Source organism: Ambystoma mexicanum, chromosome 8 (assembly GCF_040938575.1).
Source record: "Ambystoma mexicanum isolate Mex_15411 chromosome 8, UKY_AmexF1_1, whole genome shotgun sequence".
Lineage (NCBI taxonomy): Eukaryota > Metazoa > Chordata > Amphibia > Caudata > Ambystomatidae > Ambystoma > Ambystoma mexicanum.
Window position 1 is genome coordinate 1,102,804,097 of NC_090929.1, and position 23,850 is coordinate 1,102,827,946.

Here is a 23,850-nt window from a genome sequence, read left to right on the forward strand (position 1 = left end):
CTCTTATGTGAAGAGATTTGTTTTGATGGCAGTAATCCTTCAAACATTCAATGACCCTTTGTGGACCAGAACCAGGATTACTTGTTATTAAGGAGATGTATCATGTTTATGCTTCACCCCTTCTCCTAGTGAGACCCCCAGCACCTTTCGATGGACTTCTGGACCTTTTTCTTTATATCCTGAATGAGTGGAGCCTTTTTTCCACTCATTCAGTCTCATGGGCTCTACCTTTTGGAACTCTATTATCTGTGTTTTACTTGTTCTATGGAGTCTACTTTCCTCCATGTATCTTTTAAGGCATCTGTGTTTAACTTTTACAGCACAGAGCTCCTTATGGGCAGTGTTGCTGGGAACCCTTTGGGTTCTCATTTGAGATTCTTTCTTTATCCTGGTGTAGACCAGCCTTTAAGGTCGGGTCCCGCAAAGGGACCTCGTAGTAAGGCGATAAGTGTTTAACGGCGCCGCAGCCTTTTACGGCGCTGTTAAACACTTAGCGCCAGGGTCGTAATGAGGCCCATAGTGCTTCAGCGTTTCTTTGGACCATATGTATGCTACAATGTCTTTGTACCAAGCTACAGCTCTCTCTCCCTCCTAAAATAAGCCTGGCCGCTCTGTCCATGCTACCACATTCTCAGCTTGTACATCCTTGTACTAAGAGTGGAGCGTATGTACTGCCTCAGATTTGATTTTTATGACGTCTTGGTAGGACTTCAGAAAAACTGTCCTACTGCTGTCTTATGTTGGTAGATTTCTGCTTTGAGATGATGAGTGGGCAAGACCGAGTACTGTGATGAGAGGGAGTGGAGAATTCCCTTGGGCATCTGCCAGTTTTCCACATCCAATGAGCAACAAAAGATAAGAAATGGAAATCTCTCCATGTGTCAACAATACCTAGGCCAACTTGCACGTCCTCAAGGGACTAAAAATAAGTCACCGTTGTGTTGCTCCTCCCCCAAACCGCTCAGCGTGAAGGGGTTCTTCATGGATGGGCTTACCCAGGAGAAAAAAATTACAGACATTTCTTTTTTGTTTTTATTGTTTTTATAGAAAACAACCAACCAAAATCAAGGTTACACATATGAAGATACAGTCATGTGAGAGGTAATTTGGGTTCCTTCTAATTAATTTAAAAAAGAGCATTTTGCTTCTCACTAGACTTGCCTATGACTTTAAGGAAATTTGCTATATTTGCAAAACTTGAACCTAGCCTCTGAGTGAAGAGTGAAAATACAATTTCTGCATCTTGCGAGAATTTAGAAAGCATATTGAGCACTTGCTTTTAGGTTCGAAAACACTTTTACAATGATGTCAATTTCCTTTCTGGACAAAGACTATTTAAAGACTATTTAAAGACTAGACCTAGTGGGAGGCATTGGGTCGTGTGATTAAGGCACAGGGCACCCACGTTTTACCGCCTCCAGCTGCCAAGCAGTTTTAACCCTAACTTGGCTTCTTTCTTTGAAGCCACAAGTGTTTGGACTATTCAATCTTTCTACGGGCAGATACTATTCATTACGTTTAGGAGATATATGCCTGAAAGAAACATCAGGTGACATGGACATGTCGAATGTTCCGAAACAACCCGGAAGTTCCAGACCAAAGAGCAATAAAGAAATGCTTTGTGGTTTTGAAAACATAAATTAGCATGTCTAACAGCCAAAGGTGTTGCTAGGTCTGGAAAATATCCAGGGCTATGGTAATGTTGGGACTGTCCGGACTCGGGGCTAGCTAGGCTTTTTTTTGCATCCCCTGAGCTTCTATACGGGGCTACAACCAAGACACCAGGGGCTATAGGCCCCTCAGCCCCCTCCCCTAGCAAAGCCTCTGGTAACAGCTGATTGATTGTTTGGCTTTTTACGAAGTGAGTGAACCTATAGGGAAATGTGGAGATTTCTGGGCAGGCGATTACCTCACAAAATCTAGTGTGGCTCAAATAGAGCCAGTCACACGCCAGGTGTATCTGACATGTGACTGGCTGCCCCAGGCCTACTAGATTCCAGTTCCACCAGCCTGCCAATAAATCCCATTTCCCCCTAGAATGGCCCATCTTTGGTTGATCATGACAGTCAAAGAAGCACAATCAATCGGGTAAGTTACTGGATTTGAGTTGTAGACTTCAGATTAATACCATCAAACTAATCGTTTACCGTTCATTTCTCATCGGCAAGTGGCCAACAGCAGTCCTTTGGGTTGTTCTACCCAAAAATGAATCCCGCATGTTGTAATTTCTTTTGAACATACAGTTACGGTACAGTAATATAAAAAAAAGTAATGAAAAATACTAATACAAAACAAAAACCAGACACTATATCATATGCACAAACTGTGGAAGTTTATGGAGGTTTGTGCACCGACTTCTGTTAGCACCATTGTTTTTTTTTTCTGAGAGTACCACGGACAGGATTGTATTTCGCAGCCGCAGTGCCCGGTTTTGTGCATACGCCCAGATCTGGCCTCAGATGCCATGGGTATTTCCTTTTAGCAGCCGCCGCAGCTCTTGGTACATTGGGTCCCGACCGACTGGCACAGGCCGCTTGTGGCCATCACACCGCAGCGGGAGAACTTGTCACGGCAGAGGTCGGCTGAAAAGATGTAAAACACATGTGAGTCCCGATGAGAGGATATCTGGGAAGATTAATTTGAGGAAACAGTGAGTTTGGCGAAAGCGTGTAGAAAGGGGGTAATAAACTGAAGAGATTTGGGATAGCCTTGGGTGCTTTGGCAAGAGTGCATTCTTCCACAACCGTCTTTGATCTGCCACTGAATTACTGCATGCCGCATAACACGATTATATACTTCCATATAAATATACCATGCATCTGCTGAGGAATAAGAAGCTACCATTTAAACCTATCCTAGATTTGGTTATGGATCAGCGGCAGCAATGTAGCTTTGTCCTTAATATTTCAGTGGATTATCTGGTTCCATGTAATGTCCCCGCAGAAATGTCTCCCGACAAAAAAGTCGTTGTTTTTTGTGGAGACATTATTACATTGAACATGCGGGGGACCCTCCAGCAGCCCCCACATTTTCTTTTTTTTTTTTACAAGGGGAGCATGGGACATCCCTGCAACCCGTCACCATATATAATGTCCCCAATGGCTTCTCCCGGCTGCCACGGCATTGGTTTCTGACATACACCGCCACTCTGGATATGTTGAGGATTTAAAAAATACATTAGGATTCACACCTGGGTATATCTCTATTTTAGCGTCTTTTCAAAAATGCAGGGCCATGAGGTAACCTTTTTGTGAAATATATGTCCTTCGCCTGACATTTGATCCTACCCGAAACCGACTATAGCTTCTTGTTGTCAACACAGCAAATTATTCATTATATAATGCATTTATATTTAGTTGTGTAGTTAGAATATAGTGCATTCATCTTGCCCCCATCTGTGATTTTGCAAAGAGCAGCTGGTCATCGGAGTCTGACTAGTGGGTATAAAGCCATGCCGTCACTTGTCTACAAAACCTCGGCAAATCAGTCATCCACCGGCTCGCCGCTAAAAGTGGGCACCCTCCTCTGTGCATTGTGAACTAAACATAAGGATGCTTTTCCGCCACGTGGGGTGCAGTGCAATTTGTGCAGAGGTAATACTACAGACTGATGTGGTCCCATTGTAAATATTTTTTTTAATTGTGTGCGTGTGCATCTATTTTGCATTCTTTTCAATATGTGTGCAATCTCATTCATCCACCCACTCAACGCCCAGCAGTATTTAATCATCCCTTTATCATGCCAAAACAATATGAAAGGCTAGCAATTCATTGATCATTAATAATATTCAACTGGGGCAGATTGACGGCATTGCTAGTCTATTTCATGCTATTTAGACAATGGGATACACGATAAAGGCGGATAGGAAGTTTTCTGAATGGGGTTATGATGTGCGGTGGGGTGTCATTGATGACGACGGTGGAGGGAGGGTGGGGCGTACCAGGGTGTAAATTAGATCCTATTGAGCCAATTTGTTCGAATATATTCGGTCAAATGGTACAGGCCAAATTCGGCCAAATGTACCATTCGGCCAAATATATTCGAACAAATCTACTAATACCGAATAGTCACTATTCCAGCTATTCTTAAGTCAGAGAGACTTCGAACATTGATGGCACACACATCTTTCAGCAGCAATTAGTTACAATGTACAGTGTTTACTTTCAGTAAGGATGAAAATAAGTTGGATGGAAATTGTAACAACCTGATGGCATGTATTTATATACAGAAATCATGTTCAGCATGAGAAAGGTGACAGTACAAGAGAGGAGGCCCCAACAGGTGGCGCACCAAGTAAAAGGGATGGTAGAGGGGTTCCACCATTGGTCGTAGAAGCTGGACAGACGCACAGGAGGAGACCCTCATCCTCCAAAAAAGCACACACAGCAAGAGCAAGGGAGAGGACGGAAGCATGTCCTTACCTCTCAGGAGTTCCTCATGGGCGCACACGGTGCGGACACAGACCTCCCTGTTGATCACATAGACTCGGCGCAAGCTGGAAAGAAGAGAACAGGGACACTTGCTTCAATGTATTCATTTTCTAGGTGTCTTGATTGTGAGCCAGGGCCATTTCAGGTCCTGGGTGTTGAACATGATCTGCCTTTAATTGGAAATGCAAGATAACATCAGGTTGAACATTTGATTACAGAGTTTAAGTCGCAGGGGGCCGGATATTTCCAGCAGCTCAGCTTCCCCTTGTCTGTGTTATCCCTTCAAGCGAGGCACTGACTTATGCAGGGGTGGCATGAAGTACGAGCGCGCACACACATATTGGTCTGGCACCTGAGGCCGTGCCACCCCTGCCCACTCCTATGACCCAGAAACACGCAGACGTAAAGCCTGAGGTTTTGAGTGCAGGCTGGAGATACCCGAGTCCTCTATGCCGGTGTGGTGACAGTTGGGTATGTGTGTTAGCCCAAGATTTGATAAACTATAGTGCTGCAAATTCTAGGTTCAATGCTGGCTTGTGGGGAGGCATAGCTCTGTCAGATTAATATGATATTGGTAAGCGGGAATTGGCCTGTGTTAGGAGTGTAATGTGATAGATTTGGATTAAACAACCCTGGAAAATAATCACTGTGGGAGCATGCACGCAGTGGAGCACAACCTATGAGCAACATTAAAGTGGGAGCATACATGCATTGGGGCACAATCTAGGAGACAATCATAGGGGGAGCAGTGGGCACAACCTGGGAGCAAACTCACATTTGGATCTAACGCGTAGTTCGGCAAGACCTAGGAGTTCCAGGCATGCTATCCCAATAGGGACCCCAGTGGGCACAATTGCACTGGCAGCAATAAAGAGCAGAGCAAGTGGAGTGAGGTTGGGGATCACCCGGCAGCAAATACAGGCATGGATCACCTAGAAGCGGAAGTAAGCAGCACTGAATATGTGGATACTATCAGCAGAGGGCATGAATTACAAGTGAAACTGAGATGCATGGGTTAACATATGAATAGATGGTTAGGTGTGGAGAATGAACATAGGTGAATGTCCCTTACCTCTGTGTAGCACGCTCTAAGTCCTGACCCAGGGTGGGTAGTGGGCAACATGGCGAGCAGGTAAACAAGCTCTACTCTGGCTAGCCTCGAGAATCTGTCTGGTAGGCTTGGAGGCCGTGGCCACAGGATTGTGTGGACCAAGCAAGCCCAAAGTGCACAGGGGAATGTGGAATCAGGCTGGGGGGGGGGGGGGTCCTGGTAAAGAGGGTCAGTAGAAATTAGAATGTATCTCAAATTTAGAATGACTATGGGGTGGGGGGGCAGGTAGCTGCTTCTCTCTGGATGCCTGCCAGGGACGTCATTTTACCAAAATGCCTGGGGTAGCGGAAGTGACACTGCATGCCACTTGACGACATCACAGGAAGGGATGTCATTTGACCAAGCCTCCAAGTGACATCATGGGAAGTGATGGCACACAACTTTTCACCCCTTGACAAAACAGGAAGTGGCATCACATAGCATTGATCTTCAGTACCCTAAGAAAAATATGGTTACGATCAATGTAATATGAAATATATTCCATGCAAGAATGGATCACTATATGTAGCATTAATATCAGTGAGTATAGGCCCATATTATCAAATTACTGTGAATGTAAGCAGACGTCCAACACAACAACCTGCACTATTGTACATCTCTAGGGCTAAACTGTAAACCGGCAGAGCATTTCGAAGAGGCCTAAACCCCACAGCACAGACATCCAGTGCCTGCCAAGTGTCTGGCCACAGATTGGAAACAGCAACTGGCCAACACAAGTCCAACCAGAAGACAATGGGAGGCTGTACCACTTCATGCTTTTACACTTGGACAGTACACGCAGGGATTTTCCTGTAGTTAGGCAGATTTATCATTTTCGTGCTTCATCCCCTCTCCTAGTGAGACCTCCAGCACTTTTTGCTGGACTTTTGGACCTTTTTCTTTCAATCCTGAATGCGTGGAGCCTTGTTCCATTAATTCATTCTTGTGGGCCATGTCTTTTGGAACTCTATTCTTTGTAATCTACCTGTTCTATGGAGTCTGTCTGCTCCACAGCTCTTAAAGGCATCTCTGTTTTACTACTGCAGCACACAGCTCCTAATGGGCAGTGTTGCTGGGGCCCCTTGGGGTCCTCCTTTAAAATTCTTTTTATATATCCTCAAGTAACTACCGTTCCTAAGTATAGAGAGATTTGATTTTTGATTTAGGATTTGTTTTGTGCATATCCTTTCGGAACCAAGCAGGAAACCTGCATCTAGGCGTAGTTGTTCCATTTCTACTTTACTAATTTAGTCCTTTTGACCCTGAAAAATTATTGAAACCGATAAGTCTTCAGTTTCTTTACGAAAAAGACTAATAGAGGAGGTTTTCCGAAGGTCCGGGGGTAATGCGTTCCAGAGACAATAGCCCCTAATAGAAAAACAACGGTCGTCCTGAGTAACAAAATGGGATTGTGGTACAACCAATTGGTTTAGTCCGCCAAGCAGAGAGCGCGGCAAGGGTGATAAGGTCTGATTTTTAAAAAACAGGTAACTGGGGGCAACCCCATGGATACATTTATGTACTAAGCATAATGATCTAAATTCAATTCGCTTCTGAACGGGCAGCCAGTGTAACTTCCTCTTGGGAGGATAGTTCAGGGGCAACGTGCTCACCTTGGAAGCAAGACGACACGGAGCAACACAGGTTCGATCCCCGGGTCCGCGCTTAGAAACCTATGGGTATTAAGCGTGTTATAAATAACCCATATCATGTCTGAATACTTAGTATGTCTCCCAAATTTCTATTGTCTGAGAGATTGGCACACACCACCTTCAATGGAGTGCCAAAGGGATACTTAGGGCCTCATTACACGGTAGGCGGTAAACCAGGGCGCTATTAGCGCCATGGTTCATGCCGGTAATTTACTGGTACCGCCTTGGAGGAAAGGGGAATTACCGCACTATTCCAAGGTTGGGAAGGCGGTAATTCCTCCTTCCTCCATTGCCCTTCCCCATTCCCATTTTTGCCCCATAGGGCATAATGGGAATGGGGAAGGCGCTAATTACGGTACCGCAAATTGCGGAACCGTAATTAGCACCCCGGTCCCTTTGCGGGTTCATTTTTTAACGCCTGCTAAAAGCAGGTGTTAATGTACCAACCCGCAAAGGGACCTCGTAGTAAGGCGGTAAGGGTTTACCAGTACCGGTAAAATATCGGTACCGGTAAACCCTTAATGCCTACCGTGTAATGAGGCTCTTAGTATCCCCCTTCTCTCTGCTTATGTGACTTTTTAGTTACATACACAATCTCCTAGTTATGGTTGGTGGCCGTGGACGTGTTCTACCAACTATTATGTATTTTATATACCACAGGCTATGCTCATAGACTTGGCAGTGCACAATAGGGGCACCCAAGTACCAACTTGGGGCCTCCCTTCTTTTTTCACCATTACTAGTATGGTTGTTCTTTGCTAGCCCTTCATCTACCATTCTGGGAGTGGGAGGTCTGTGTATTTTGCCTTTGGCGGGAACCAGTAGGTATTGCCGTCTAGATCTCAGAGTGTCTGGGCAGGCATTAAGTGGGGGTGGAGTCTTCCACCCCCCTGTCCTTTGTCTGTCAGAGTGCCTGAATAGGTCCAGCTCTATCTGGCTGTCCTGATTGGACAGCCAAATGCTCCTTTCTGTAAAATACTGGGAGATTGCAGAGGAGTGTGTGCTGGAAATGTATAAAAGGTGAGGCTTCTGGAGTATAAAGCTAGTCAAACACAGGAAACAGAAGAAGATGACCCGAGAGGACTGCAGACCCTTTGCAAGACAGTGAAACAACCATTGCGATCCTGACCTCATTTTCTATGCGACAGAGGAGCTCCGAAGAGGATGACTCCTTCCCATTGGCTGGTGGGAACAACCAGTCCCAAGACAAACTTTGAAACAAGCCATCTCCTGACATTTTAGGAGCTTCTAGAGCTGCAAAACCCAGATCCCAGGAGACTTGCTGCCCATTTCGAGTGCATCCTCGTGGAAAGGCTGAATCCATCGAAATCTTTGCTGAACCCGTAAGGACACTCCAGAGATCTGATCTAACTTGCCCAGACCCCCTCACCAGAGTGTGGGACTGCAGAAAGCAAAGATAATTGACTGGGCAATCCGTGTCCTTTGTTGGGGCTGCTGAAAAGGCGCCAAAACTGCACAGTGAACCAAGAAGTTGCTGAAGGCCATGCCCCTTGTCCTCCCTTGAAACTGCTGCTGAGAGACAGCGTCCATTGTCCGGCCTTTCATCACCAGACCAGGGAATCCAGAGGTCGGGTGCAGAGCTGCCACATCGCGGAGAAGCCAACACAAACAATTTCTTCAAACCAAAGGTACTGTGCGGAAAAGGGTATTGCTCACCTGATTCCAAGAAGTCACTCCAGAGCATTGGAGTGCAAATAGAGTTGTCCAGGGCAACTCCCTCTTACCTCTGACCCAAGCCCTTGTTTGTGTCCCATTCTCGATCCGTTTATGGTCTCCTTTTGTTAGTTGATAACTTACTGCTTCAATAACTTTAGACACTGGAAGAAATCTGCAGGAGCTCTTCATATTCGCTGTTTGTCAAGACTTCAAGCCCTCTCTGAACTGCCTCTACCTACGGTTGTGTTTTTGGGCTTGAAAGACTTGCCAGACGAAGAACCCCTCTCTGGAACCTTGAACTCAGCTCATGTTGCACTAACCTCTTATTTTCCTCCCTTTAAGTGACTTCTCTATGTGTGTTTACAGAGTAAATGCATTACTGTTTGACCTGTTGAAAATCGCTTTAGTGCGTGATTACTGATAATACGATAACCTTGCCTTCTCCCTTTCTAACGATGCTACAAATGTAACCGCAAACAAACACAAAAGTGAAAGTGCGCTTTGTAGTGTAGTATCTACTATTCCTAAGTGTTCTATCGTAAACATCTGAAGTTTTTAAAGTAGTTCTGGTGTAAATATAATAAATATAAGTGCTTCTTTGTTGTGCCTGTCTAGCTAAGATTCAGTGTACTTATCTACAGCTGACATCTTCCTCTTAAGATAAGCTTGACTGCTCTGCCACCCTACCAAGGTCCTGAGCTAGTACAGACTGATACTAAGAGTTGGGGATCTACAAACCACTGGGCTAGCTTACTAAAGTCTTACTGCCAGTAGGACCTTAGGAAAGCTCCCCTAACACTTGTCAATAGTGCACTTTGAACCATTGCACAGCAACCCACTCCTGCCAGTCCACCAGAGACAGAATATCCTCCAACCATTTTCACCACAGGCACCCCACCATCCTCTGCGGGTCGCTAAAGGACCTCCTCCAACAGCTGTAAATATGTTTCACCCACTCCCAACCTTCGACACCTTAAACTTCCAGTGCCTTGCTTGCTCCAACACCTTCATGTTTAAACAGTACCACCTCCAGCAACATAAGTCTTCAGCATTCTCCAACACCGTCAACCTCAAGCAAACTAGCAACTCAAGTCTCCACTACCCTCCTTCAACACCCCAGCAGTGTGAGTCTCAATTACCCTCTTCAAACATCTTATATCTGCATTTAATGCATTTCAACTCCCTTACAACAAATGATGTCTCAAACACTCTCTCCCAACATCTGTTAGTCGCCAGTACATCTTTAATCTCCAGTACCATCCTCCATAACATTGAACCTCAAGGGCACACCTCAAACCCAGAGCTGTGCCAGTGGTTATGAATGATTTGAAACCTTCCAGCCATCCCTTTCTGTTTTGCTTATTTGGTAAGTAACCCACAGTTGTTTTGTTAGATGGGAGATCGAGAGGAGGGCTGTGTTGCAGGTCACAGTATTTGCAGTTTGTATTGGCAGCTCCATGCCATCACCCCTAGAAAAGGCCCATTTTATTATTTTCTTTGGTCCTTTATGAGTTGCTTAATGCCAGCCTCCTCCAGTTTATAAGCACTGGAAAAGGAACTGCACCCATGTTGCACTGCATCCTCCTGTTATCAAAGCAAGTGTGTTGCCCCTGAGCTATCCTTCCAAATATATATTTTTATCTTGAGGAAATAACAGATGGTTTAGTTCAAAGGTGGAGGGCAACTTATTGAAAATTCATTATCTCACCATGCGTCTATCTACACTGTGCCTGTGATGCAGGTCTGGCAGATCTGGGTAGGTCACACAGTGCCCATGCAGAATTGGTGGCAGAAGCTACTGGGGCACACCCCTCTCATCACAGGCCCAGTGGCTCACTCAAAGTGCAAAGCAGACAGCGAGAAACACTGAAGAGATTTACATTCATGCTGTAAAGTCACCGAGTACTGCATGCAGCTCTTACCCATTCCCAGCCAGCTAGACCTAGCCCCCATTCCCTTCCTGTTGCTACAGGACTGAGAATGAGCGGTGGCAAATTTAGCTGCATTTACAACCGCCTTTTTCAGGTGCAACATAGATATCCGCTCTTGGCACTGCCACAGTGGCTCAAGGGTAGCAATGGCAGGTCTATGGATAGCAGAGGGGGAACCAGTGGTAGCAGCAGCTGCTACCCCTGGCAACCCCAAACGACATCCCTGATGCCAGCTGGCTCTTAAAATCATGATCATCAGGCCCCTTTATGCAACACCTGTACATGCACAGATGCAAGTCATCAGAGACCTCGTACTTTAGAGCTAAATCTACCTCACTTGAGAACCCCAGACATTTTTGCTGGACTGGAAGATGATTTTTCCCTATACCTCAGTGAGTGGGAACCTTTTTCCACAATCACAAATCCTTTAACTCTTTTTATGCGTGTCATTTTTAAGACTCTGCATAGCGTCCTTTTAATGTTATCTACTTTGACAACTTTTGGTACATACCTTTTCATTGTTACAGGGTTGCCCTATGAGAACTACAGTTCCCAAGGGTAGAAAGGATATTTCTATCCCTTCTAAACTGTGTTTGGTGAAACCAGCACACCCCACCTTATGTGCTAGTGAGATAGATGTATCCCCTTTCTCACTAGCACTGTAACAATTCTGTTACAGGGACAAGCTTATCTGTAAGGGCTGGTGTCAGTGAACCTTTTTACAAATTCGGTGCACCTTTACAACAGACTGTTTTCACAGCTGCGTTAACGGCACCTATGGCTGCCCATTTTACCAAAATGGCCCGGTCTTCTTTTATTTGCCATTTCCGCACTTCTTGTCCCTTCCTGGTCTTTCTCCTGCCCTCCAAGGTGGGAAATTCCTTTGTGTGGTTTTTATCTTCGGTGGGAGACCTCGGTCAAGCCTGCCCAGGCTTCAGAGTGTCTGTGAAGGTAGGAAGGGAGGGAGGAGTCCAAAGCTCTTCAGCCCATTGTTTTCCAGCCTACCTGCGAGAATCCAGATCAAATCAGGAGGTAGGCAATCCTGAAAGGACTGCTAACCCCCCAAGTTTGAATGCGGCACGTCTGATTGGCTGGGTTCCTGCATGAAAGTCAGATCCTGGAGGCATGAAGAGGTAGTCGACCACTGGACCTAAATACAAAGCGGAAGATGAAGAAAACACAGCTGAGGCGATTTCCAGCGACCGGAGAGCCTGCTATGTAACCAGAGTCTTCTCTAATCCTTCCTTCCAAGCAACCTGGGCACTCCGAAAATGACGACCCCGACCCAGAGCCTGGTGAGATCCACTAGACTCAAGAAGACCTGCATTTTGAGCCATCCCATGTCATGTTGCAACCTTGCAGGGCTACAATGCTCCAATATCCTGGGACCTCAAGACATTGTGTGGTGCACAGTCTTCCGAATTCAAAATCGAGCTGAAACTTGGGTGGAATCCTGCTGGATCTCCAGAAATGTGAATCGAGTATGAACAGTCCCCTCACTAGAGTGTTGGACCTTGCAAGTGACGAGAATCCACTCCGTGATATTCAGTCATCTTCTGGCTCCTGAAAAGGGTGCCAAACCCACAGAGCCACATGGAGCTGCAAAGAAACTCTTGCCTGGAGCCTTCCCCATTGATCCTTGCTGCAAAATCCCTTCCAAAGTCCTGTCTTCCTTCTTCATGACAAAGGAATCCATCGACCAGGCTTTTGGCTGCAGATCCTGAAGTCTCCCCTGCTGCAATTCTTCTTCCATGCTGAGGTTATGTGTTGGCTGGGGTATTTACCCATCGTAAGCCATTGTGATTCCTGTGTAGCTTTGGGGTGTTTCTTGTGATTGGGAGTTCTCTCATCCAGTTCACCCAGACGCACTGCTGGAATCCTCCTAGGGTGTCTTTTCAGAGGTTCCTGGGCCCTTTCAACCTCTCTAAAGTGTAATACTTACCTGTTTGAACAGTCTTCCTTAGGAAAGGAACTCTGACTTTTGCTACTTCTTCTTGCTACAGTCTTAGATGTATACCTACCTTTAAGTTGCTGGTAGCTTCTTTAAAAATTATATTGGTTTTACTTTCCTTGGTCTGCCTTGGGCCATCCAAAATAAGTTAGAAAGTTATTGCTTACCTTAGTCTGTGTTTCACTGACCTGAAAAGCAACTGTAATAGTATATTACAACATTAGGTTTTACTTGCCTACAATCGCTGTGTGCCATTCTTAAAAAGTGCTGTGTAGGTTTGTCTGACCTTGATCTGCCTGGTGCAATCCTAAGTAATGTAAATAGTTCTTGCTAACCTTACTCTGTGTTCCACTGAGCTGAAAAGCAACTATAATTGTATATTAGACCAGAAGGTCTTACTCACCTACTGTAACTGTGTGTTATCCTGAATGTGGTGATAGGTTTCTACTGTTCCTTGAATGAATGTTCCACTATTCAGAAAAGTATACATGCAGGTTGGTTTACTAAGTGATTCTTAGCTGAGTGTCACTGCACAACGCTAGGGTCTACTCCCCTTGTACTACTGAAAGTAATCAAAGTAACCTGTGGTTGTACTCCCCATGAATAGGTGTGTCCCATACTAAATGTGTATGATAAGGCCTGATTTACCTGGAAATATTGTAAGTATTCGAAACACAGTAGTTTATGCTTTGGTCTATGTACCTTCAAGCATTGTGTTGGGTTTTTATAATGTGTTTATGACTCTATGACAAAGTACATATGCCAAGACTTAACTTGTCCTAATTGTATTTATAATAAACCTTTATCTTTTATAATATTTCTGGTTGTGTTTCTGTTGAACCCTTGGTATGCTACAAGTTATTTGTACCTTCCTACAGCCCTCTCTGCCTCCCAAGATAAGCCTGGCTGCTCTGTCTACTCTACCATATATTCAGGTGGTACAGCCTGATACTAAGGGTAGAGTCGTGTACTGTCTCTGTTGAATGGTGTTACTAAGCCCTTAGTTGGACTTCAGAAAAACACTCCTTACAAGGTGGAAGGCCAATCACTGGTACCCTTCGGCCGGAGCTAGTGATAAGGTGGGTCCCCTTCAACCTGTTCATGTTTTCCAACAAAAAACCATGCAGCTGTCTGTCTATGGTACATCAAAGCATACACAATGCACCCACTGGTCACATGGCTGTGATTCTCTGCCCTCCCTAGCCCCAATACTCGCTAATGGGCAAAGTTCGGATTGGTTCGACTGGGTCAATCTGTGTGAGACAGAGCAGCCTCTGATTCAAAGGTGTAGTGTTTTTCAATTTATGGCCTGTTCAAGAGACCTAGCTTTTACCTTGAGAATGCCCAGTGCTTGTTGAATACTGGCCCGGAATAACACACCTAGTGAAAAGGATTCCTTGTAGGCCTGAGACGTGTCAATGTGATAAATTAAGTGCTTTCCTCTATAAGATCCAGTGTTTCCATTTAATGTCCCAAATGACAGTCCTGATACTTAGGGGTCATTTATGGTGTTCCAAATATTGGGGTATTTGTCAGACTTCGTCTTAACCCTGTGTAAAGACTGGGATTTTTCTGTAGACTGGGTTACTTTATATATACAATACGCTTGGTCTTTAAAGGAATGAAGCTTAATGTTTACTGGATATGGGCTCAAATTATAGATTTGGCTTTAAAGGTATGAAGCTTAATGTTTACTGGATATGGGCTCAAATTATAGATTTGGCTGTATATGGTCTGGTATTTGTTGAATTTTTGGTTTATACAATAGAGCTGGTATTTATCTGCATATGGCCTGTGCTTTGATAATTCTGAGTTGGATGGTAAAATTGGTCTTGTCTTGTATATGGTCTGGTATTTGCAAAAAATCTGGGAACATTGCAGACTCTTTTCTCAATACTGAGTCATGCTGGAGAGTTGGGGTTTGCCTTTGATAGGGCTGAGCACTTCCTGAGTACTGGGGTATGTGATATACCTCCTTTTGCCCTGGATAAGGCCTAGTCTTTCATGACTCTTGGGTCATACTGTATGATATGATACGTCATTTATAACACGCTGTTATACAAGTGTTTCCATGATGTAGCCTTGTCTTTTGCCGGTGCAAGGTCTGGCATTTGTTCAATACTTATAGGATGGATCACGTCTTTTACTTGTCTGGTGCTTGATGTTTCATGAATATTAAGTGGTTTGGTCTGCACACTAGGTCTTTACTTGTTTTCTCAACGTTTGAGTAATACGGTACACCTGACCTAGGCCCTCATTACAGTTTTGCAGGTATCCCGCCGGTAATTCTGGCAAGATACTGGCAAAACTGCCTTACCGTTTCCACCACCCGATGTCCTGGTATTACCGGGATATTACAGGCAATGGAGATGCCAGTTGTAACAGTGCCAGTGATTTCGGCATTTATTTGCCCATTAGGGGCCTGAACTACCAGCAGGTCAGGCCTGCCGGTAAATCATTGCCTCAACCCACAAACGTGTGTTTCCCCAGTCTGGAAAAAATGCTTGTGCCGGAATTACCAGCATATCTTCCAGACTGAGGAACTCATAATAAACCCCCAATCTGTACCTGTGATGGTAAATACCAGCCCCTATGATAGACTGGGTCTTTCCTGTAATGAATAACATGTAACTCCACTTGCTTGCTAAAGAGGGAGCTCCCCCTGCCCTATCTCCCATTATTCCTACCTGAATCCACCAATGCCTCCAGTCATGCTTAATGTTATTTTGTACATTTAATTAGTACTCCTCGTTTGAAGCACCTGCTTCGTTAGGTTAATGTTACCTTTGTAAGTCACCTGTTTTCTTATATATATTTTGTTTTTGTCTTTGTTTTGTCCCTGACGTGTGCCCCATTTCTTTTACACCCTCATAATGTAGCTAACCTCTTGTTCTTATCTTTGTGCTATTGAACAGCCACCCTTCATGGGGCATCTATGTTGGAACACCGAATATATTGTTGCTTGAAAGTAAAATGGCCGACATTTTTGTAGGCACATTGTTTCTGTAAAATTCAGGGAAGACCCCCCTGTACCCCATCATCGACCCCAACCACCCATTCTATATACCCAACCCCTTCCCACCATCCACCTATTTGCAGCAATGAAAAATGTGATCAAGAATTCTGGTTAAAAAAAACATGTCAACCAATTTACTTTCGTCCAAAGTGGTGAGTACCGTTTACAAGGCCTCTTCCACCTGTAACTGTGCTATTGTGCTATTGCAAGTTATTTCTGTTTGAAATGGACATCGCTGTTCTTAAAAATAAATACAAACTACACATATTGTAACAGTGGCTTATGAGATGCACCCAGCTCTTACCTGTAGAAGCAGATCTCGTTCAGACACTGCTTGCAGGGCTTGTGCACGGAGTACAGCCTGGTGCAGGGGTACTGCTCCTCGCGGCAGTCTGGGGAGAGGTGAGAGTGAGTGATTAGACAAGAGGTTGTATTCATGTAAAAATGATTGTTTATGAAATTGGCCAATTTTATTTTTGTATTCTGCTTGAGAATTAACTTTTTCCTAATATTTAATGCGTCATTCAAAATAATACAGAACTATTACACAAGCATCCACCGCTTGACTGCTATTGAAGACTGTGTGGGCCGCATCATGACTTTGGTGGTAATGGATAACATGTGGTATTTTAAATACAACCTGTTGTTAAAGTTCCACCTAATTATGAGTTGGAAAGGTAAAAAGATATTGGGCCTCATTACAAGCATGGCGGTCCGGGAACTACGGTACTGGTAAGCATGCTGGTACCATAGTTCCCGGTCCACCATGCTACGTGCTCTGCTCGCGGATGCCATTTCACCCGCCAGGTTTTTCCTGACGGGTGTAACGGCACCCGCGAGCAGAGCACGTCGGATGCATCGGCACAACTCTGTATGTGCCAGTGCATCCGACCTCCCCATCCCTATTCAGCCCTATCGGGCAGAATGGGGATCGGGAGGCCCTTGATTCCGGCACCCGCAAATGGGCAATTGCTGGGTCTGCCGAGCTCGGCATGACCCGGTTCTTGCCTATTCCAGGGTGCCGGTAAAAATGCAACTCCGGCTGCAGCCGTGCCCTTAAAGGCATGGTCTAGTAAAAAATTTTATTTAAAAAATAGATAGGCAACATAAAAAAAAATACTAGCATTCTCTTTTTTAAAACTTCCTATGTAAAATTTTGAGCTATTCAAGCTCAGAATTCGCAAAAGCAAGCACATGGGCGCAGCCATTTTGTGAAATGGAGGCCCTCCTGTGCTGGCTTTTGCTTTTGCGGCACTAATGAAGGAAAAGCCAGCCAGCTGTAGTAAACAAAAGCTACCGCTGGGTGGCTTTCCCTTCATTAGTGCTGTACGCGGAGGACGGGGACCGGAGACCAGAGCAGGAAAGCTGCAGCTGAATCTCGGTAAGTGCTATTTATGTTTTTAAAAAAATAAGCACTAGCTGTGGTTTTTTTTCTAAGTTTTCCAGGCTGGAGGAGCCCGGAAAACTTAGAAATAAAACCGCAGCTTTAAAAACGTATTTATGTTTGCGGTCGCTTTTGAAGCGACCGCAAACATAAATACAACGTTATTGTGTTGGAAAACGCTGCGGTTTTTGTTTCCAAGTTTCTCAGGCTCCTCCGGCTCGGAGGAGCCTGAGAAACTCGGAAAGAAAAACCGCAGCGTTTTCCAACACAACCGCGTTGTTTCTGCCTGAAAGCAGATTCAGGCAGAAACAACGCGGCATTGCGGAAAACAAGCGCGTTGTTTCTGCCTGAATCTGCTTTCCCATTTGGGGCTCTCGGGCTCCCAACGCGGCATTACGGAAAACAACCGCGTTGTTTCTGCCTGAATCTGCTTTCCCATTTGGGGCTCTCGGGCTCCCCACGGGGAGCACGAGAGCCCCAAATGGGAAAGCAGATTCAGGCAGAAACAACGCAGCATTGCTGAAAACAACCACGTTGTTTCTGCCTGAATCTGCTTTCCAATTTGGGGCTCCTCCAGCCCGGAAAACTTAGAAAAAAAAACGCAGCTAGTGCTTATTTGTAAAAAAAAATAAATAGCACTTACTGAGATTCAGCTGCAGCTTTCCTGCTCTTGTCTCCGGTCCCCGTCCTCCGCGTACAGCACTAATGAAGGGAAAGCCACCGAGCGGTAGCTTTTGTTTACTACAGCTGGCTGGCTTTTCCTTCATTAGTGCCGCAAAAGCAAAAGCCAGCACAGGAGGGCTTCCATTTCACAAAATGGCTGCGCCCATGTGCTTGCTTTTGCGAATTTTGAGCTTGAATAGCTCAAAATTTTACATAGGAAGTTTTAAAAAAGAGAATGCTAGTATTTTTTTTTTTTTTATGTTGCCTATCTATTTTTTAAATAACATTTTTTACTAGACCCTGCCTTTAATAAGGGCATGGCTACCGCCAGAGTTGTAATGAGGCCCATTTACTGCTTGTGTTATTCGGTGAGTACTGTATGGGGTATACAATCCAGATTTACCCTGTGAAGTACTTTCTATGTACCCCATGAGATAAATAGCATTTCCAATTTAAACTCACTATAACGGTGCATGTTTAAAAGTAAGTGGTATTTAAAATACCATGGGGCTTATGTTCTATGGGGGCTTAGCGTTAATGGAAGCCATAAAAGCCTTGTTTAAGGCTTTCACGCCTTCCATCAACGTTAACCCCTATTTTCATTAATTTGCATGGCAGAGAGGAGGGGCGGAACTCAACTTGCATTTCCGCCACCTCCCTTCCTCTCCGCCATACAAATGCTCTAGCATTTGCGCCGGCATGAACTTTCATGCTGGCGAAAATGCTGGAAATTCGTATGGGGTCAGTCAACTTTATGTGCCACCATAAAGCAGGCGGACACTACATGGATACATTGTAAAAGCTGCCTGCCATGTCGGGCAAGGTTTAATTTCTCTGTGAGCTCAGCTTGCCATGCCAGCATGACAAGCAGTGCTTGCAATTGAAAGTAAACGCTGCCTGGCATGCCAACGTTTACTCCCTTTGCACGATGGAGTGCAAAGGTTCAGGGCAAAATGCAGCGTGTACACGTGCCCGGCAACTTTTGCCCTACACTTTTGAACGCTGCAGTGCAAACGTAACAGCACTTTGCCGCCAAAATACTAATTTTATGAAATGAGCACGTTTTTAATGTTACCACCATACTCATGAGGAGGCTCCATGTAGCCAACAAGGGAAGGAGAGACAACAAATATCTGCTAAGAGACCAAACAAATTCCTACACGCCTTAACAAGTTGATATATTTGCCACAGTTTGAAATGTGTACAATAGAGTTTTGTAATAGCAACAAATTATTTAAGCAGTGTATCTGCAGTTATTGTTATTACTTTTATTGCTGCGGTACACCTTCTTTTGCCGCCGCCGTTTAGCCAGGGGCCGGTTCGGCGCTGCCAGTTCGCCTCAGCGGCCGATTTGCAGTGCCCATTTTGGCACAGGAGCCTTTCTGGCTCGAGCGATTTGTGGACGTGGCTGACATTGCAGCCACGTCTAAACTCCCTCACGCCAAATTCAAAGGCATCCTTCTTTTCAAATGCAGCACGTTGAGGCACTGTGCCTGTTAACGTGTTGCATTCGAAAAGAAGTGTGGGTTTTCCCTCGCCTTATTTTCTTACATTATTTGCATTGCTAAAGGAATGGTTCGGCCAACATTTTTTATTTCAAAAATAGATAGGCAATATTAAAAAAAATCAATTGGCAATTTTTTTTTTCAAAGTCCCTATGTAAAATTTTGAGCAAATCAAGCTCAAAGAAAGCACATGGGGGCATCCATTTTGTGAAATGGATGCCCGCCACTGTGATCGCTTTGGCTTTTGCGGCGCTAATGAAGGAAAAGCCAGCCAGCTGTAGTAAACAAAAGCTACCACTGGGTGGCTTTTTCTTCATTGGTGCTGTACGCGGAGGATGGGGACCGGAGACTACAGGCAGAAAAGCTGCAGCTGCATCTGGATAAGTGCTATTTTTTTTAATAAAAATAAACACTAGTTGTGTTTTTTTTCTAAGTTTTCTGGGCTGGAGGAGCCCGGAAAACTTAGAAATAAAACTGCAGCTTTAAAAACGTTGTATTTATGTTTGCGGTAGCTTTTGAAGCGACCGCAAACATAAATACAACGTTATTGTGTTTGAAAACGCTGCGGTTTTTCTTTCTAAGGCTCCTCCGGGTCGGAGGAGCCTGAGAAACTCAGAAAGAAAAACCGCAGCGTTTTCAAACAAAACCGCTTTGTGTTTCTGCCTGCCGTGGCTATCACTTTGGGTCTCCGGTGAGCACCGGAGACCCAAAGTGAAAGCCAAGGCAGGCAGAAACACACCACGGTTGTGTTTACATGCCGCTGTGTTTCTGCCTACAGCTGAATTCCCATTTGGGGCTCTTGGGCTCCCCACGGGGGGCCCCGAGAGCCCCAAATGGGAAATGCTAAATGCTGCAGTGTTTCTGCCTAAATCTGCTTTCCCATTTGGGGCTCTAGTGGAGCCCCAAATGGGAAAGCAGATTTAGGCAGAAACACTACGCGGTTCTTTTCCGCAATGCTAAATGCTGCAATGTTTCTGTCTAAATCTGCTTTCCCATTTGGGGCTATAGGGCCCCAAATGGGAAAGCAGATTTAGGCAGAAACCCAACGCGGTTGTGTTTGAAAACGCTGCGGTTTTTCTTTCTAAGTTTCTCAGGCTCAGAGGAGCCTGAGAAACTTAGAAAAAAAAGCGCAGCATTTTCAAACACAATAACGTTTTATTTATGTTTGGGGTCGCTTCAAAAGCGACCGCAAACATAAATACGTTTTTAAAGCTGCGGTTTTATTTCTAAGTTTTCCGGGCTCCTCCAGCCCTGAAAACTTAGAAAAAAAAACACAGCTAGTGCTTATTTTTAAAAAATAAATAAATAGCACTTACCGAGATGCAGCTGCAGCTTTTCTGCCTGTAGTCTCCGGTCCACGTCCTCCGAGTCCCGGCACCAATAAAGGAAAAGCCACCCAGTGGTAGCTTTTGTTTACTACAGCTGGCTGGCTTTTCCTTCATTAGTGCCGCAAAAGCCAGCACAGGCGGGCATCTATTTCACAAAATGGATGCGCCCATGTGCTTGCTTTTGCAAATTTTGAGCTTGAATTGCTTAAAATTTTACATAGGGACTTGAAAAAAAAAAATGCCAATCGTTTTTTTTTTAATATTGCCTATCTATTTTTGAAATAAAATGTTATGGGGCGAACCATTCCTTTAAGAATGCAGGGGAGTTATAAGTGCATTACGAAATCCACAATAAAGCATGTTATGTTATGTTATGTTACGTAGACTTGGTAAAGCGCACGTACACCCAAAGGCATCTTGGCACTAGTTACTGAGGATAATAGAGATCTAGAGGGCCAACAGTACCAAAAAGAGAGGGGGTGGCCTAGAACAGAGTGGTTTTCAGCAATCGACGGAAGGTAAGGTGGTCTTCAGTTGCCCGGAGAGCAATAGGCAACTTATTCCAGGCTTTAGCAGCAGCCACCAAGAAGGCACGACCTCCCATACGTGACAGACGATAGCGGGGGATAGTGAGAAGACACGCAGACTGAGAGCGCAGTAAACGGGACGGGGTGTAGTGAACAAACTTAGTTTGAAGATACTCAGCACCCACGCCACAAAAGGCACGATGCACCAGACATAGTGATTTAAAGAAGATCCGGCTGGCCACAGGAAGCCAGTGTAGTTTCTTAAGCAAAGGATAAATGTGGGATCCAAAGGGAGGGCGAAGTATAGAACGAACGGTGGCATTTTGCAGCAGTTGAAGCCTTTGGATCAAATAGCGAGGCTGGGCCAGATAGAGAGAGTTGCAATAATCAAGCGTGCTGAGGACCAAGGCTGCCACTACCGGTGCCTGGCATTCAGCAGGAATAAAAGGCAGTACTTTCTGCAAAATGCAGAGTTTAAAATGCCCGGCACTACAGACACTAGCCACCTGATTGTCAAGACACAGAGATGCAGAGATTTTGACACCGTCGTTGCGGACCGATTGAACCGGAAGGGGAAGAGGGCCATGGCTTGATGGCCAGAATTTCGAGGTCCAATAAAGAAGGGTAGACGGAGTACCCACAACCAGGACCTCGGTCTTGCTGCCATTCAGTTTTAGCCAGTTGGTCATCATCCAGGGCCCCAGATCCTCCAAACAGTTTCTGAGACGTGAGGAAGTCTCAGCTTGAGTAAGATCCAGGGGACAGAGACGCTATATGTGCATTATAACGTCACAAAATGATGCATTAAGGAGAAAGAGGAGCTACGGGTGTAATGTAACATCACTACATGAATGGTGCATTAAGGAAACAAAAGAGGTAGAACCGCATTCTGAAATCACACAAAGATGCATTAAGAATGCAGAGGAGCTACAAGTGCAATTTGGAATCACGTTATAATGTATTAAGGAGACAGGTGAGCTACAAGTGTAGTATAACATCACACAAAGCTGCATTAATAAGGCAGAGGAGCAACACGTGCATTATACAATCATATGAAGCATCAAGGAGACAGAGAAGCTAGACGTGCACTATCAAACCACACAATGATGCATGAAGGACACAGAGGCGCTATGTGTGCATTATAACGTCACACAATGATGCATTGAGGCCCTAGAGGAGCTATAAGTGTACTATGAAATCAAGCAATGATGGCGTAGGGAGACAGAGGAGCTACCTATGGGATAAAACACCCCCTGCCATAAGTTTAAAAGGCATTGCATGTCACTGTGGAGTTATGTGGCACACAGTGGAACAAGGCAGAAGGGTGCATTCCGCTAGGCGGTCCCAGAACTGTCAGGTGAATTGCACTACGCTTTTTACCTTTCGTGGGAGGCATTTTATACCGTAAAGCCGAGTCTCTTCCTTTATCTGATGTAACTTCCACCATGTGTTGAAATATATAAACAGTTCAGAATTTGCTTAAATGAAATATTATTATGAGTAATAATTATGTGCACCTTTTAATGTGTTGAGGAAAAATATTTAAAGCAGTTTAATTAACTGGATTTACAAACATTGTGTGCTTTAAAATAAATAACAACACGGAACGAGGTGTGTGCTTTCACGTGTTAAAAAGTGCACAAAGCAAACTATCATGACCAGTTGCTTGTCAATTAATGGCTGCAAAGTGTCACATAAAGATATTTTGCAGGAAAGGAAATTGAAAAGCATGTCACTGCTGTAATTAAGTGCTGCAGCGACAGCTGTGTGCTGGCTCCAGCGGCTGGCGGGCTTTGCGGCATCACGACCCAAATGTAATCACGGGTTGCAGCGGGGTTGTGGTCTAGTTTCCTTATTAGAGGGAAGAGGCAATGTCACAACGCGCCTCTAATAATGTACATGCTTTTAATGCCAGCTTTATGTCTTGGTGCACAGCTCTGCCAGATTGCAAGTCTCCCACAATGATGCATTAAGCATACAGCGGGGCGACGCTTACATTATAACACCCCGCAATGATGCACGGGAAGAAGGGGGTGCAACATCTGCAGTGATGTAAAGAGGCCTGGGCTACTTGGGGATCATAAGATCATACAATGACGCCTTAACTAGGCAGCCTGTAAGGACGGTAGGACATCTCCCACAGCTTTAGGTGTACACATCGCACGAATTATAGACACGACCCTTCTGGTGAAAGAGCAAGTAAAGGGGGAATGAGTAGCATAGCAGACAATCGCAACAGACCTTTATTGTGTACTTGGTACTGCATATAGGGGCACGCAGGTTACAATGATTGTACGCCTTAACCCTGCGCCATTTTTGCCATCTGTCGCGCCAAAACACAGCGGCTGTGAAATGTTCCCGCGCCGAACTGGACGCACCAAAATGGGCACGCCAAAATGTCCACTGTGCCAAAGCAGTTGTGCCGAATCGGCGCGTGCCGAAATTGGCTGCGCCGACCTGGCTGCGCCATTATGTCCTGCTCCGTTATTGATGTGTTCTACTTTTATTCATAAACTGTGGCCGCAACCCAGGCATGATCATATGGCTATGACAATAGCTGTTTCCAATGTCAATGTTGCGTTAAGCAGCAACGTCCCGAGCAGGCCTCACTGTTAACTGATTGCCAGTCCAAGCTAATGTAGTCCTCAGCGAAGTGAAGGCCTTTGCAAGGCTAAGGGCTATTACCACCAAGGAGA

The 23,850-nt window shown here is 45.0% G+C and overlaps 1 protein-coding gene across 2 annotated transcripts in view; it reads right to left on the bottom strand.

The window, feature by feature from the left end:
• Positions 1-1,018: 1,018 nt before the first annotated feature.
• MFAP2 (microfibril associated protein 2) overlaps positions 1,019-23,850 on the bottom strand; it is a 233,586-nt gene continuing 210,754 nt past the window's right edge. For both annotated transcript variants that reach the window (XM_069611122.1, XM_069611123.1), the window contains exons 7-9: positions 16,052-16,139; positions 4,422-4,495; positions 1,019-2,582 (exon numbers count right to left, since the gene is read on the bottom strand). In XM_069611122.1, coding sequence (XP_069467223.1) covers positions 2,479-2,582; positions 4,422-4,495; positions 16,052-16,139 — 266 coding nt within the window. In that variant the 3' untranslated portion in view covers positions 1,019-2,478. The remainder of the gene's footprint in view (positions 2,583-4,421; positions 4,496-16,051; positions 16,140-23,850) is intronic.